The sequence below is a fragment of the Taurulus bubalis genome, assembly GCF_910589615.1.
Source record: "Taurulus bubalis genome assembly, chromosome: 14".
NCBI lineage: Eukaryota > Metazoa > Chordata > Actinopteri > Perciformes > Cottidae > Taurulus > Taurulus bubalis.
In genome coordinates, this window is record NC_136602.1 from 8,857,636 (window position 1) to 8,875,226 (window position 17,591).

Consider the following 17,591-nt stretch of genomic DNA (forward strand, 5'->3'; position numbering starts at 1 on the left):
GTCCGGTACTAATGATAACGTCGCTCGTTCATCTGTGGCATCCAGGGGCCAGACGACTGTCGGGTCGGGAGGACGAGGGCAAGCGTGAGAGAGAAGAAGCAGCGGCTCACAGAGGAAGAATAAGAAGAAGTCAGGAAACTCCCGTCGTTACAGTCGATCAAGCAGTTGAGTTTCACAGAAAGTAAAACGGCACAATGATGATGACCCAGGTTGAGACCACGGTGCACTATGATAACGGCTACGAGGAGATTTACATGCCCCAGGAGGATGAGTGGGACCGGGACATGCTACTCGACCCGGCCTGGGAGCAACAGCAGAGGAAAGTAAGTCAAACTAGAAACGCTGATTTCAAATTAAATCACATCCTAGATAGATATTTACGCACTGTGTGATGGAAACAAATGTGACAAATAACCAGCGTTCGCTCTGTTAAAATAAGATCAGAAGTTCTTTCTTAAAGTTAAAAGTCTGTATTTGATATGTTCCATTTAACGTGAATACTCTGCTATCAAAGTTTCTCACCGTTTGGACCAACGTCAAGCTCACCACAGTAAAGAGCGCAACATCCGGTTATCACTTTCAAAATAAAACACGACGGTGAACATAACGTTTTTGTAATCGTTAAGTGGATTAAACGTGGCAAATAAACTCACATTGTTGTTGCTTTCTCGTACACGCCAATTTAATGAGGTATTTACCATTTAGCCAATTCACATAAACTAGAAGGGAAATAAAGAATGACGGCATCCACTTGACTTTAGCCGGTCTATCTAGCGCTGACGTAACCTATTGTCAGACAGCTGTGGAACAGGAGGTTATATCACTGCATCACCAACTGGAAGTTTCACGCCTATGGTTTCATGTATAGTTTTATTTTGCAGGACCGCATCACTTAACTTCCGGTGTGGTTCTAGTTACGTGCTGCTGACTTGACGTAGCCGTGGAGGGCGGCTTGACGGACGGATGCGGCAGGTCGGGTGGTGGGTACCAGGTGTCTAACAATAGCTCTGCCTTCCAGCGGCTCTCCAGACTGCTGCCTCCCCGCTGATACGCGCGGAATGCGAGCTGTCAACAGATGCTTCTAACTCACGATGACGCTCTCGGGATTAGAATGAACGCTGCATCTAAATTTAACCTCGGGACCAAAAGGCATTATAGTAGGGTTAATCCAGTGCCCTTGGTGCGGAATTCTTTTGTTTATAGAAACCAGGCAGAAATATTGTACCAGCAGCATCGGCTCAACTCAATATAGCCTCGGCCTCCCACATTGTCAATTGGTTTTAGGGCTTTAAAGAGTTGGCCCGGGCCTTAAACTGTAGCCCTTTGCACAACTGGAGGCCGCCAGCTCCATGGGCTCATAACCTTCTTTGGCCCCCCACAAGGATGACAAAACTGTGTATTTCTGGTAACACGAGGCAGCAATAGGTCCCTGGTCTATGTACACGGCTATTTTCACATCGTTTATCTTCTCGCTGATTATAATCTGAAGTTGACAAGTTGCTCATTGGAAAGTGGTCTGGTTCTTGGAGCAGCTGTTTAAAACATCAGAATAGATAAAGCACCAGTGGTGGTTTCAACACAGTGTTTCTTTTTTTTGTTGCAAGGTGGGATGTGATGACCACATACCCCTGTTTGACCCTATCTTTACTTACTTTTGTAAGTTGCTTTTTCCAAATAATTTCCCTCCAGTAGCCATAAATCTATCATCTCGCTCAAGCCCTGGTGCAGCAGCCTTCATTCACATCCTACACGCTGTCCTTCATTATTAATGGGACTTTCATGAATCTATTAGCTGACTCAGACTGATACTCCTTGAGTGCTCATTGGTGCTACACAGGTCCTGTCTCTTCAACATGTTAAACACTTGGTTCTCATGTATTTTTCATCCACCTGGACACAACCTGCCAGCCTCTGACCTAGTGAGGCCCCAAAGGCATCAGTCAGTTCAGTGACAGAGTCGGTCCTTTCTGGATGTGATTCATAATTATTTTTAGCCTTAGCTGTCACTGATTGGTTGTGCTGGAAAGGGAGGCAGGTGGCTCGGAAAGTGGGCAGCAAGGATCGGCGGCTGTGGGCGAATAAAATTTGGAGAACCAGCAGGCCACGTTTTTCAAACAAGGAGGGCAGCGGTTCAATGTCACATACACTCTGGGGACTCACTCTGTGTGGAATGTGATGGCCTTTACTCTAAAGCCTGTCATATTCCGTTCTTGCATGGCACCCAGAGGGGAAGCCTGAGTCGCTGGCTGGGCACCCACATACACCCGTACTGAGCACAAGAATGTGAGTCAGGGTCGGAAAAAGTGCTAAACCATCTTCCTCAAGTGATGCATGTGCCTTTTGTTTAATTTATATATTAACCAATACGTATACAGGTGTTAAAACACTCATTTAAAAGTTAAGTTAAGGTTTGAGATATAAAACATTTGCCACATTTTATATTGTTCTCTTTAATCTAACAGAATGATGAGAATACAAATTACAAAAAAAGTGAAGCCCAATGTGAACATGTTTAAACCAGCAAAATTTGACCCCACTCTTTCCTGACTATCAACTGCTAATACATGTTTTAAAATGTACTGTAAGCGTCGTACTTCAACCACAGACTTTAAAAGTACTTCAGAAAGTAAAAGTACTCATTCAGACCTATCTGTTTTTAGGAAAAGTAAGAAAAGAAAATAGCAAAATGTCAAATCTACTTAACTTACATTATAGACCATTTAAGTATCAATGAAAATAAAAATGTCATTTCTATTTTAGAATATTATTCAAATGTCTTTTCATTGTGGCAGGAGTCAACATTTCTGACACCTTGACAGACCCATTCATTCGCCCTCCGCATGGTAATGAGCTGTTGTACTGTGATAAAGCTATCTCCCTGCAGCTGTAACCAATCACATTGTAAGTGGCAAAATAGTGACGGAAAGTGACGTGAGGCAAAAACTCTCTCTGTATCCTCGTGACATTTTCACTCATGTTGACAGAGTAAGACGTTTTGACGTTTTTTTCCCTCTCTGTCTCTTATCATGAGCCACAGCAGAGCGGTCTAAATTTAACGCCTTGTATCGGTCGGAATGTGTGGTCGGCTCCCAGCTTTCATCCATGCAGTGTTGAGCGCCCCTGAACTCTGTGGCTCGCTATTGACAGACTTTATAAAAATAGGAGTAGAAAGACAATGAGCCTGTCTTAACTTGATTTACAGTATTTCAGTGCCCCATATGGAGTACGGTTGTTCTGAGAGGTTGTTAGCTGTGGAAATACAGGAAGAAAAAAAAGTTGAAATCGGACACTAATGGGTCACTGAAGGTTAATCTGCAAATGTAGCAGTGGTCAAACAGGTTAACATCGATTTGGCATAACGTCTTGTTGAGAAGACTTGTTAAGCTGTGAGCTGCCTCAGTTTGTTTAGGTCTACAGAGAGGAATACCAGGCTTGGAGTGTAATCCAAATATAATGGCGATTTAAAGTCCAATTTGTGCATTTCATACGTGGTATTCTTTTTTTTTCATCTGTGGTGCATCAGCGAAGCTTCAGAACTTTTAATGCGCAGAGTGCCGTTCATTTGTTTGGTGATATTTGATCTAATCCCCTTTTAATTGACCTGTGTCTCCCTTTCCTGTTAGACATTCACAGCCTGGTGCAACTCCCACCTGAGGAAAGCTGGCACTCAAATTGATAATATTGAGGACGACCTCAGAAATGGACTCAAACTCATGCTGCTTCTGGAAGTTATCTCAGGTTAGATCACAAAGGATTATGCTTCCTTTATAACTTCATGTGTTCGTGATTTATTCTTTCTGATACTACACCAGTAGAATAATGTGCACATTTTATTCACCGTTAGCTGAATTTTCATCAATGTAGTATTCATTTTGGTGTCTATTTTGCTTATAATGGGATATCATTGTTTCAGTTTGAGCACATAAGGCTACTTGCATATCTGACACATAATGTTCTGTTTGCAGGAGAGAGGTTACCTAAGCCAGACAGAGGGAAGATGCGATTTCATAAGATCGCTAACGTCAACAAAGCGTTGGAATTCATCACGAGCAAAGGAGTGAAACTGGTCTCCATTGGAGCTGAAGGTATCCACACCTTCCTGTATGTATGAACATACTACAAGGAATCAGATGTCCAATATGAGCTCACAAACATAGAACAATAATATTATTAATCACTCGAGTGCAAATTGATTGCAACATGTTGTTTGCCTTTCAGAGATTGTGGACGGTAATGCAAAGATGACTCTTGGGATGATCTGGACTATCATCCTCCGCTTCGCCATCCAGGACATTTCTGTGGAAGGTGAGATAAGAAAATCCAAATGATCCAAATCTAGTTAATTTTCGTTGTGTCCGCTGAATGTCTAAACATTGAAAAACTCTTACTATGTTATCATGAGTATGCAACAAACTGTGAATTAATTTCCTCCTTAGAAACCTCTGCCAAGGAAGGTCTTCTCCTGTGGTGTCAGAGAAAGACTGCCCCCTACAGGAATGTCAATGTCCAAAACTTCCATGTCAGGTAGGTGTTCAACACATCAAATTGTAACATAATCAATACTGCAATAGTGTATGTGACCGATAGCTAGTCTAGGTTGTCCTCTCATTTGATACAGTCTTGTAATATTTCAAGAAAAGGGATATTAAATGCCAATTTGGCATATAGAGAAAATGATTATAGCAGTAGATATCACATTAATGTGGAGTTTGTAAAGTGAATACATGTATTTTATTCCATTAGTTTGTTCTTCCTGTACTTTAAAAAGTATAAAATATCTCGACTTGAGTATGGCATCTGCAAAATGTTGCCACCAAGTGCTGTTGCACCTTTCACAGTAAATGCTAGCGCAGGACTCCATTATCTGTGAGTTAGGTTAGCATGTTACGTTGGGGCGTCTGGGGCTCAGAATGGGAGCGGGTCGTCCGCTGAAGATCAATGGTTCGATCCCCGGATCCTCCAGTCCGCATGTCGAGGTGTCCTTGGGCAAGATACTCAACCCCAAATTGCTCCCAAAGGTTTAGATCCAGATGGATCTAGGTCGTGTGTGTGAATGGGTGAATGTTGACATGTTTGTATGAAGCGCTTTCGGGGAGAGGGAAGATGAATGCCACTCCACTTCCCTTTTGAACTGACATGTTGGTTCTCTCTGCTCTTTGGCTTGTGAAGCTGGAAGGACGGCCTGGCCTTCTGCGCCCTGATTCACAGACACAGGCCCGACCTCCTCGACTACTCTAAGCTCAACAAGGTGTTGTGTGGTTTCACGTGTAACAAGGATGCTGTGTTTCAGACCCCAAAACTAACATGATTGATTTCCACACAATTAACACCTCACAGCGTGAACTGATTAAAACAAATACAGACTCAGGATCATTTCTCTTTTAATAGGACTTAAGTTGTGAAACACTGAGGAAAACTAGTCTATATCTAGGACTGGAGGTGTGTGCCTTCTTTTTGGTTCTGAGCTGGAAGTAGTTTGTTGGGACTGTTGCTCTTACTTGTGGCACTTTTGGATACACTCAAAATATGTGGCATGTCATGGGAGTTATAGTTAGTTAGATTAAGTAAGCTGTCTATGGGAAGTCCACTCTGTTGTCATTGGCAGAAGCTGTGTGCAGTAATGTCATGTTTGCTGTAGATAAACAGTGTGTTGTTTGGCTAATGGATACCATGCTTTTTTAAATCAAGTTCTTTAAAGCGTAATGTTTTTTTCCTAAGTGCATTCCTTTAGTGTTACATCATGCTTCATTATTCTTCACAACTTTAGCATAATTAGCATGCTTTGCCGCAGTGTTGTGCCAGTAATAAGGAATAAATAATGGATTTAGTGGTGAGATTCATATCGCTTCATATCCAAACCAAGGGATGCCTGCCCTCAAATTATGACAAATGAACGCACAAGTTGACTTTTCTCATCCTGCATATTGGTGTGTGCATACTATGTGAGCTAAAAGCGTTTTCAGGGAAAACAAGTCCACAGCTCATTTACATATTCAGGGTTAAAAGGACACCCAGGATTCTGACTGTTTGAGCATAAGCAGGCGAGGGCCTCAGTGAGCTGGGCTCCATATTTGCAGAGCTACAGAGCCCAGCTGACAGCCCTCCAGTGTTAGTCAAGTAACAATAACGCAACCTTTCCCTACTGGTAGAAGGAGCTGTCTCAGACAGGAAGGCTGTCTTGTGGGAATATTTTCGCCTTCTCTCTTCCACTGCCGAGTCTGTTTTGGTGTCGGGCGGCAAGTTAGGGGGAAAAACGACAATAGATGTTTGGTCCGTAGGGTTTTATTGTGATTTTTGTATTATTTTGCACTGCAAATACATTGTTCATGGCCTAAAAAAATCCGACCACGTATTCATGAGAAATCAGATTGCGGAGCTCAAATAGGAACATTTATTTACCGAGGCCAAATTAGACCCCGTACCTTATATGTACAGTAGGGGAACGCCGTGGCCGATTCCGAAGAGTGACATTTTCATTTGTTTTGGAAACAGAAGCGCTCTCTTTTCAGCACACAACTCACTGGCCCGGCTTGGAGTTGACCCTGAATAGTCACAGAAACATGAGCCTAGTCCCCGCAGAGCTCGGGCTTAACTTTACCTCTGCTATTGTCCATGATGTCACGTTGCGATCCCCAGTTATAGTTTGCCTGTCCTCATGAAAGGCAGGAAGATGTCTATGAGATGGGTATTATCATATTCATCAGTCACACCTTAAGTAAGGATGGTGTCGATTTTCATTATTTGGGAAGGGCACTCGGGGCAAATATGAGTGATGAGGCACATGAACAATCTACCATATGTATTTCTCTCTACTGCTTTTCCCTCCCTCTTTAAATCTCTCTGACGGACATATTCACACACTTGGTCACACCTCGACTTTCATGCCGCCCGGGAGACAGTTGCATTGTGCGGCAGGCAGCTGTTGAGTCTGGCTCCAGGTGAGCATGTGTGTTAGGCTCGCAGTGTTACAGCGTGCCCAGACAGCTCTGGTGTGGAGCGCACACACGCACACACACACACACACACACACACACACACACACACACACACACACACACACACACACACACACACACACACACACACACACAGAGAGAGAGAGGCATTGGGGTAGCCTTCTCGTCATTCATCCTTCCCACCATCCCATCATCAATTTACCACCCTGTACATCCATCTATGTGTCCTGCACTGGATCTGTAAGCAGCTGGTCCTGTCATGCAGTGTGCCACTCCGCTACTTTTATGAAACAGCGGTACAGAGATAGGAACAATAGCAGCAGCATGATAGCATGATCCCTTTACCCCCCTGCACTCTCACTGACTGGCCCATTAGCAGGGAAGGGTTCACCGTCAGCTGTTGGCTTAATTTAATGCACCACTGTCACTCTGTGCAAACACTAAGTTTCTCCTGTCACTCACTTGTGTGTACATTTCAAGAACAAATATTATGTATATTGTAGGGATGCAATGTTTTCTTTAGTAATCTGTGAGTAGATTAATTTACTGACTGATTAATTTATAGTAATTTACTTGTATTGTATAGTTGTTCAAGAAAATTATGAAGTAAAGATTACAAACATTTGCTAGTTATGAGTTCATAAATTCAAAGTTTTGCTTGCTTCTGTTATCTTTCCTCATCTCAAAGACCTTTCTTTGACATGATACAAACTAAAAGATAAATTGGTTGAATGAAAGATAATCAAGAGTTGTCATAATGATTTGATGTAATCTGTAGTTGCCGACAGATAAAAGCTCAACATGTGCTCGCCATGGTTTTGAGAAGATTATAACAAATCATTTTCCCCATTGTGACTGGTTTTATGGGACTGATCACGTTTAGTTCCTAATAAACATCCAGCTCATGTGAACTCTATAACACTAAAATGAATGTTCTTAAATGAATGTGCATGTACAGGAGGTAATCGGGGAGTATGATGTGTCCACCATATCATGGAGGTCAGTCAAATCCAGTGTTGCTGTTCAGTGATGTAGAATTGTGCTTCTTTATTTAGGATGATCCTATGGGGAACCTGAACCTGGCTTTTGACATAGCCGAGAAACACCTGGACATTCCCAAAATGCTGGATGCAGAAGGTAATGTTTAGAGTAGAGTCCAGAGTAAAAAGGTTAGCTTTCTCATATACTGTACTTTGTAATATGTGTTTGCGATATGAACGTCACTGTATGTGTCTGAGGATATTTTGTCTTTTGGAGGTCTGTTTTTGGTTTGCATTGTTTCAGTTTTTAAAATGTTTCCTCCATCTCGATGCCATAGATATCATCAACACCCCCAAGCCTGATGAGAGAGCTATCATGACCTATATGTCCTGTTTTTACCATGCTTTTGCTGGAGCTGAGCAGGTATAGTGGTCCCACCTATAACATTCATAATATCTATTCTTAGATGAGTTAGCTAACCCGATCCACATGCATTTTGAGAACAGGTGCACAAATCTATTGCCAATTTTGTTTCTGACATTTAATTTTGATTAACAAATCCTTAATGAGCATAATGTTATTAGGGAAATGGAAAGGATCAGTGGGAGCATGGCCCCCTGTTTCTTTGCTGATGTAATTACATCATTTTGGTGCCCTGTGCTCTCAGGCGGAGACGGCTGCCAACAGGATCTGTAAGGTGCTCGGCGTGAACCAGGAGAATGAGAAACTGATGGAGGAATACGAGAGACTGGCCAGTGAGGTAAAGCTAAATTAGTAATTTTATGAAAATCATCTTGAATGGTGATGACATATTGTGCAATGCAATCTTTTTCAAAAGAAAATGTAAAACTTGTGGAAACTTTGTGGATCATGATTATATGCAGGATATTACACTCAAGTTAGTCTTGAATCTAGTTCAAAGTAAAAGTGCAGATTTTAGTTCCTGTTAAAAAAAATTCTGTCCCCCCTCTTATGTATCCCATTGAAGTGACAAGCTGAGACCCATCTGCTGAAAAGAATCAATAATTCATCACAGTCTTCCTAAAACACTGCTCTCTTAACATGGAGCGTCTCTTGGCTCTCTCCACTTATTCCCATGTCGTCCATGTGGTTCCCAGCTGCTGGAGTGGATCCGCCGCACCACTCCCTGGCTAGAGAACCGGACTCCGGAGAAGACAATGGCGGAGATGCAGCGGAAGCTGGAGGACTTCAGGGACTACCGACGCCAGCACAAGCCCCCGAAAGTGCAGGAGAAGTGCCAGCTGGAAATGAACTTCAACACCCTGCAGACCAAGTTGCGCATCAGCAATCGCCCCGCCTTCATGCCCTCTGAGGGAAAGATGGTGTCTGTAAGTGATTAAAATTCAAGTTTTTGATATGATATGAAATTATATTCATCTACGGTTCTTATAATTTTCACAATCAATATCTTCGGTGAGTTTAGACTGTGATTTTGTGATTTCCATTGTGTGTAAAGGACATAGCTAGTGCATGGCAGGGCCTGGACCTGGCAGAAAAAGGCTTCGAGGAGTGGCTCCTGACAGAGATTCGTAGGTTGGAGAGGCTCGACCACCTGGCTGAAAAGTTTCGCCAAAAAGCCACAAACCATGAGAACTGGGCCAGCGGTCAGTTGTAGTTGTACTTTTGTGACTTTGACTGTCTGCATGCTTGCTTTTCTATCTACATCTCTCTGTTAAAGTATGTCTATAGGTCTAAATGTCTGTGTACTTAAAGTAGCTCCCTGGAATCTGTAGTCCTGCTCCTCTGCCTCCTTTTCAGTGTTCAAGTGTTTCCACTAACCTCTGGGTTTATTTAGACTGGTTCGCAATGAGATTTGACTGAAGGTTTTAGATTCTGTCCAATGCAATCAGCCTGTAGTGGACAGCAACAGGTCATGACCAAATAAGGCCTGTTTTTAGACCTAACCTATTAATCATCTTGTTCTTCCCCTCTCTAATCTCATCCCTCTCTCTTTGCACATGTGTGATATTCAGGTAAAGAAATGTTCCTCTCCCAGAAGGACTATGAAACAGCCACCCTGACCGAAATCAGAGCACTGCTTCGAAAACACGAGGCCTTTGAGAGTGACTTGGCAGCCCACCAGGACAGAGTGGAGCAGATTGCCGCCATTGCACAGGAACTGAAGTATGCACTCCATACAGCAGACATTTAGTTGATAGCAAAATCGGCTACTGCCATCTTGTTTTCTTTTTCTTTCTTGTAAATATGACTTTATCTCATATATCATGAATAGCATTTATGGCTTCAGACCCTCTAGACCTGCAACGGCACCTGTCTGGATATATTATTGAATAAGCATCAAAATACATAAGCACAACACTGCACTCACAAAGAAATGCTGTCCGTCAGTGGTCCCAAAACATCTATTTTCTGTTCATATTTGTAAACGGTAGAAGAAGAAAAAAAGGGAATGGCAGTGCAGGAACAATTGTAAACAGCATGGATTTTCTGTCATTTGAATGTGATTTGCATGCGAGAGGATTTTGAACCACTTTGAAAAAAAAGTATTCATGAAAATGACTTAAACCCTCTTCTCCTTAGTTAATAACAAGTCACTCTATCTCAGAAGAAGGGTTAAGGGTGTAGTTCACGGTCATTACCTTTTCAGTCTGGGATTGGTCACAGAGTACTTCCTGTTTCATATTAAATCGGTGCTCCAGGACCAGAAGATGTCATTTCAGCTGACAACAGCAATGTCTACTTGGGTTCTTCCAAGGTATGTGACAGTTAAATTAATATTTTTGCTTGTTTATGCCCTATTCATGGCATGCTTATTTGACTGTTTTTGACTGTGCTGTTTTCCTTTACAGTTGCTCCTTATTGCACTGTGCACCTGGAATGTCCTTTGCTTTCCTGCTAAAAAAGGTAAATCATTGAATAGACTCTACATGTACTTGGATGTTCACAAACTTATGATTTAAATATTCTCACACCGTGGCTCACTAAATTTTTGCCACACAAATGTTTCTCCCTTCAGCCACCGTGATCATTCTGAAGGCAGTCTGTCTAACATCCTAGCTCCAGACATGTCCAGTGAGGATTCATGGATTGTTCCTACGGTTTGGGTTTCTCTGGAAGGGTCTACCACCGCATCCAGAAACTCTCAGCCCACGCTGTACGTCGGCCCTCCCTCTTTCCTTCAAGCAAGCGAGCCTAACCACTATGAAGCGAACGTGGAGACCGGCAATACTGACGGAGAAACTGAAGAGCTAAACCTTCCTGCTCCTTCTCTCACTCCACCTTTTCCATTTGCCGAATTCCAGGCTGGGTTGAGTCGGCAAACATCGGTCCTTGAGCATGGAGATCAAGAGTGGGAAACGGAAGAACAAGGTTTCATGCCACCACCTCCCTCTGCCTCGGCGCCGCAGGGAGTTGAGGTGTCTACTGCTTCCACGTCGTTCCCCGCGCAGCCAGTTCCACGAGGGATGACACCAGTTGACTGGCGCCAGCACTACCTGTACTTGGCTAGTCAGTTTCCTACTGACACGTAAAATCACTTTCTGTTGGACTATGACACCGGCAGAGGCCACTTGGACGAAGCCCATTATGAGAAATACCACTTCCCCACTCAGACGTGGCAGACCCAGGACTATAGCCAAAGCTTAAGCAGCCCTGTAAGTCGTTAAAACAACCTGAAGCGGATCAGGTCAAAGGCAACTCTAGTAGTCTCTGCACTTCACTCGGATGTGTGTGTGCAAGTTTGCTTGTGTGGATGTTGAATAAAAGGCTAAATAACTGACTTGTGTTTGTTCTTTTGTATTCTATGTAGCTTCAATGAACTGTTTTGAATCTGACGTGGGAGTTTATTAACCAGACTTGAAGCTAATTGCTCAAATATCTCCAGTCAAAGGCTTTGGAAACAAATCAAAAAATACTGGTGTTCAACTGGATGCCTGTCCCAGGGTCCAAACTTGACGCTGTTAGTCAAGGGAAACCAATTGTGTGGTACCTCGAGGTAACCTCAGTCAAACGTAATGCCTGCTTCTTTTTACTTTACTCCTGAGAACACTACACACAATTTGCAGAGCTGCACGTTATTTTATTTTGTGGGTAAGTCTGACTTTGCTTTGTGTAGTACCCTCTAAGCTTTAAAGTTGGTTTTTGCTCGTCTCTTAAATGCCTGGGGAACAATAATGATGTAAAGTGCTTTTCCACAACTGAAACTAGTTGTCTGTGCTTTTTTTTCTCCCAGTGAGCTGGACTACCACGATGTGGCTGCTGTAAACCAGCGCTGCCAGAGCATCTGTGACTTGTGGGACAAGCTGGGAACCCTGACTCAGAAGAGGAGAGAGGCATTGGAGGTGAGGGCGACGTAATAGTGACTGATGACGGAGGAAGGGCGTTCATATCCACTTTACAGGTACTCTCATATAGTTATTTCCAATTAAGACTGAGTTCCTAAAACTTGAAGTATGTATTTCTTGGCATATTTTAGGATAAGTTGGAGTCTCCACAAGAGTGTGCTAATATTCCACACAGACCCCAACATATGAAGAATGAAGTTGCATTAAAAACTAGCTTAATCAAAATGTCAGTGTAAGCATATTTAGTGTCCGTCAAATGACATCTTAACAGTGAGGACATAAATGATTGATGGAGAACTGGATCCCCTCTAAAGTCCCTGACACAGATAGAGTGTAGGGGATAAAGGAGAAATGGATGTAAGCGTCCTGTCCAGGAGGTGATTGGCTGAGAGCCCGCTAGCCACTTCCTCTGATCCATGCTAGCCATTTCAGACCTGCAAATGTGTGAGGGCCCTGGGAAAGGGCCAAGGATTAAGTCTGAATGACAGGGACAGAGGTCTGTTTTCTGTCCGGCTCCCCGCCGTCTGCTGAGGGGAGGGGTTCTGTCAGGAACAACCAAGCCTGGGTAGGGGTTAACGAGGCCACACTAATGTTATGCACCCTCGGATTAGCCATCAAAACAGGTGAGGAGATGTTTGTTTGGGATTTGTATGTGAGATATGAAGACGATGGCTCCACCTTAGTTCAGGGTAGATTATAATGCTGAACTATTGGCTGGATATTTTGGGGTTTTCATGATGTACAAATATACAATTCAGATACGTGATATCTTGTAACCAATTCAGCGGACTGAAAAGCTGCTGGAGACTATTGATCAGCTGTTCTTGGAGTTTGCCAAGAGGTCGGCGCCTTTCAACAACTGGATGGAAGGAGCCATGGAGGATCTGCAGGACATGTTCATTGTGCATACAGTTGAAGAGGTCCAGGTACGCACTTCAATAGCACTGTAAACTCTCACACTTACTGCAATTCTACCGTCATTTCACAGTATAATATAGCTAATGTTAAAGTCTAGTTATGATTTACCTGCACAAAATGTTCCTGTGATTGATGTTTGAGTGTTTAATGTTGGGATACCTGTCATACCCAAAAAGGAAACCAGATGAATGTATCACTTTTGACAAAATTGAAATTTTAATAAAATTTCAGGACTTCCCTTTTTAACCATTGCAGAGTCTAATCGCAGCTCATGAGCAGTTCAAAGCCACTCTTCCTGAGGCGGATGCAGAGAGACAGGCCATCTTGGGAATTCACAATGAGGTGCTGAAGATTTCCCAGAGCTATGGGATCAAGGCCATCATTATCAACCCATACAGCACCCTCACAACCGAAGAGCTTCTGAACAAATGGGAAAAGGTAGCGACGGCTTTAGAACTCTCTTAACGACTCAAATAGCGAGGACTAAAGTCATTATTCAGATAGTGTTTCTTTTTCATAATTAATGCTTTTATATGGGCGGACAGCCAAGAGTGCTGCTATCATGTTTTATCGCTGAGTTGAAGGACTCGGCAGCCAGAATGAACCCAAAGCATAATACTTGTATAATTCAGTTTAATATAAATTACTCTTTTCAGTGGGATCCAGCTTCTTACAATTCAACCCTTTGTGTGTGTTCTAGGTGAAGAAGCTGGTTCCTCAAAGGGATGGTGCCCTCCAGGAGGAGATGGCAAGTCAGCATGCCCATGAAAGGCTGAGACGACAGTTTGCTGCCCAGGCTAATCTCATTGGACCCTGGATACACACCAGAATGGAGGTCAGACATACAGGCTTTATAAGACATTTGACAGTCGCTTCATCTAATCAAAGAGACATAATATGGAAGATGATTATATTCAAATGCATTGTATAATGGTGGTTGCTGCCTTGACGATTTGAATATTACGAAGTATTATAATGCACATAACATATTGTAGTCTTAGCCACAGGAAGATTACTTCCAGCAAACTATTAGAGTTTTAGACTCAGTGCATGATAAGAATTGGTCCAAAAATGGAAGTTGACCTTGTTGGGTGTGTTGCAGGAAATTGGGCGCTGCTCCCTGGCGATAGGAGGCGCCCTGGAGGACCAGATGACACAGCTGAAGCAATGCGAGCACGTCATTGTTGCTTACAAGAACAACATCGACACGTTGGAGGGAGACCACCAGCTAATCCAAGAGTCCCTGGTGTTCGATAACAAACACACCAACTACACTATGGAGGTACAGGGCAACGGCAAACTGTCACAAGACCATACATACATTTTACACCCAAAAAACCAACAACATACATATAGAGCTTTTTTTTTTTTTTACATATTCGTCACACCCCTCAAGGTGTGTCTTCTGTGTTAACGTGCCTGCTCTTGTCGCCACAATGACAGCATATTCGCGTCGGGTGGGAGCTGCTCCTCACGACCATCGCCCGCACCATCAACGAGATAGAAACCCAGATCCTGACCCGGGATGCCAAAGGCATCAGCCAGCAGCAGATGAACGAGTTCAGATCATCTTTCAACCACTTTGACAGGGTACAGCTCATTTACAGTTTCACATCACTGGAGTCTTTTTTTTTGGGCCAATTTCAGTGACTGATCTGATGCAGTCAGAGATTCAGAAGCAGAGCTGGTGGGGTGGTAGCCCTGTAATTAGAGATTGCCCTGTAGCTTTCATTCAAGCTACTTCGGTACAGTAGGACGTCAGCATTCTGACTCACCATGACGTAACGGCAAGGATAATACATCTGCCAAATACAAACTTTGTGAATACAATAACTGTGTGTGTGTATATTACAATTACTTCTTTCTGAAGTTTTTAGGCTCTCGGGCATCAGCCATTATGACATTTTCAGCATCTTTAATGTCTTATCACAAAACATAAGGTGCTTAAAGTTGAAAGTGTTCCCATTTAATTTATCACAGTGCAAACATCTGCTTGTCGGTGTCTATTTGGAAAACGTTATTTTGGATGTGGTCTTAAAATATTGCTATCATTTTTATGCTATATTGAAAGCATGTTGTACTGTATAAGAAGCATGTTGTCCTGTAATCTCCTTATGTATTATGAACCTGACAATGTGCTTCTGACTGTAGAAGAAGAATGGAGCAATGGAGACTGATGACTTCAGAGCCTGCCTCATCTCTATGGGTTATGACTTGGTACGTTTCACATGTGGATGGGGCTTTGCTATCATTATGTTACGCATGTACTGTACAAACTGTTCATTCTTAACCCATATCTTTCTCAGGGGGAGGTGGAGTTTGCCCGTATAATGATCCTGGTGGACCCCAATGCTACTGGAAACGTCTCTTTCCAGTCTTTTATTGATTTTATGACTAGAGAGACTGGTGACACGGACACAGCCGAGCAGGTTGTGGCATCCTTCCGGATCCTCGCAACTGACAAGGTACATGTGTGTTAGCGTGGCTTACTGACATGCGGGCAGATATTCTTAGACGGCACTAATCTTTTATTTTCCTGTCTTTATTTGCAATGGCATGTTGATTTATGAGCTACAATTCTGTTCATGAGCTCAAAATGAAAAAGGGGACAGTATTGGCATGAATGTTTGTGGAAACACGTCTGACGCACATTTTTCTCACCACAGCCCTACATACTAGTGGAGGAGCTGAGGAGAGAACTTCCCCCGGAGCAAGCGGAGTATTGCATTATGAGGATGCCGCCTTACTCTGGCCATGGAGCACCACCGGGGGCACTGGACTACACCGCCTTCTCCACTGCCCTCTATGGAGAGAGCGACCTTTAACTGACTAGAAACATCCTTCATCTACTGACCGTGTACCTAACCTCCCCCTACCCTCTCTTGATGAATTTAATGAATCGATCCAAAAGTTGAATCCAATATGTTTAGTTAAATGTTTGTGACCCTACTAGATTTTATTTTGTTGTCTAGTTTTTAGACATTAGACCATCGTCAAATGTCTTGGTACTCTTCTTCTGTCCCCTTGAATGAGAAATGTCCCGAAACAAATAGAACTTGCCAAGTTTAAATTATAATGAGAGAAGCAATGAGTTGTCCATTTTGTCTTGTGTGTTTTGTGCAGAAAGTTTGGTTCTGTGATGAAGGTAAACCTAGAAGAGAAATTCAGTCCAACAATCGAGACACTGAGTAATAAGCCAAAAGCATTGTGGTGTTTCTTTGGTTTCAGCTGAATAAATTAGACAAAAGTCCGGTTTTATTGAGCAGTGTCATGTATTGTTTCCATGTTTCCTCACAGTGCCTCCTTTTTTATTTTTGGGAATACAATCATCTGATAAGGGGTTTTGAGATGCTTTAAAGTGAATTCAAAAGAAGCAATTTTAGACCTGCTGCCATGCATTATTAAAGTTTAGAAAACGGGTTCCCAAAAGTCCAAGTACACCAACCAACAGAGGGGAAGAAGTGGGAAACCACATGAATGCAAAAGTAAATGTTGACAATTGCTCAGTGGTTTAAAGGCAGAGAACACCGGAAATGAAATGTGCAGTATTAAAAACAAATTAAATGCACAAATAAGGAGATGAAATGAAGACCACAGGTCCTGCTTGATATTTTGGCTTAAAAAGCAACCACATTTTTACCCATCTGTGTGTTGTATGCCTTTAATGTGTTTGCTGAAGTTGTTTTCCTTTGACACATTCAAAACCTTATTTTTTTTTCCTAATATATGAATTCCCTGATTTGTCCATATTATACAGCTGTTTGACGACATGTTTCCTTGAGTATACTCAACTTCTATACCAGTTTAGAATAACATTAATGAATGTTATTTATCGTCCATACTATCATACAAAAATTAAGTATTTAAATATACCGTAGTGGCAATACTTTAACCAGAATATGCTACATGTGCATAACACTATTTTCTTATGAAAATTGCTTTTTGCTAAAAACAATGTAATGCTCTCAATGAAAGGAATGATAAATCAAACGTTTTGGCAGTTTGTAAAAAGAGTGCTAAAATACTGTGGAAGTTATCAAAATGATGAAACTTTCTGTGAAGAGGATCATTGGCCACTTCACACATACTGAAGGCACTGGAGCACATTATTTATTTAAAATCTCAGTTTATATTGCAGCAATCCCCTTTAAAAGAAAAGTACTCTTTCACTGCAACAAAAGAACATTACCTTAGTTACCGCTGATCTCAAGAGATGTTCTCATTTTTGGTGAAAGTTTTGAATCGTATTTTGGTAGGAGAATAAAGGTACTCAGGCGGTACTGACACCTTGGAAGATGTTTGCTGGCTCTGATAACGACTTCAGTGAGTTGAATGTTGTACTTGAAGGCAATGGATGGATTACATTGAAATAAAGTTCATGATTTATTCAAATAAATTAAATAAATCCTTA

General features: G+C 42.3%; 1 protein-coding gene across 1 annotated transcript; it reads left to right on the forward strand.

Moving 5' to 3' along the window:
- Positions 1-169: 169 nt before the first annotated feature.
- Positions 170-17,591, forward strand: actn2b (actinin, alpha 2b). Its single transcript, XM_079229618.1, has 21 exons — positions 170-323; positions 3,624-3,738; positions 3,966-4,085; positions 4,219-4,305; positions 4,437-4,524; positions 5,170-5,248; positions 8,012-8,093; positions 8,275-8,360; positions 8,605-8,697; positions 9,056-9,286; positions 9,415-9,562; positions 9,932-10,082; positions 12,151-12,259; positions 13,048-13,188; positions 13,436-13,618; positions 13,881-14,015; positions 14,283-14,462; positions 14,624-14,770; positions 15,332-15,397; positions 15,487-15,645; positions 15,847-17,591. The coding sequence occupies exons 1-21, from the start codon at positions 195-197 to the stop codon at positions 16,003-16,005; spliced, it is 2,688 nt and encodes an 895-aa protein (XP_079085744.1). The 5' UTR covers positions 170-194; the 3' UTR covers positions 16,006-17,591.

Coding starts and splice junctions, on each gene's coding strand:
- actn2b (XM_079229618.1), top strand. CDS start 195: ATGATGATGACCCAGGTTGAGACCACGGTGCACTATGATAACGGCTAC. Junction 9,563..9,931: donor CCATGAGAACTGGGCCAGCG/GTCAGTTGTAGT, acceptor TGTGATATTCAG/GTAAAGAAATGTTCCTCTCC. Junction 15,646..15,846: donor GGATCCTCGCAACTGACAAG/GTACATGTGTGT, acceptor TTCTCACCACAG/CCCTACATACTAGTGGAGGA.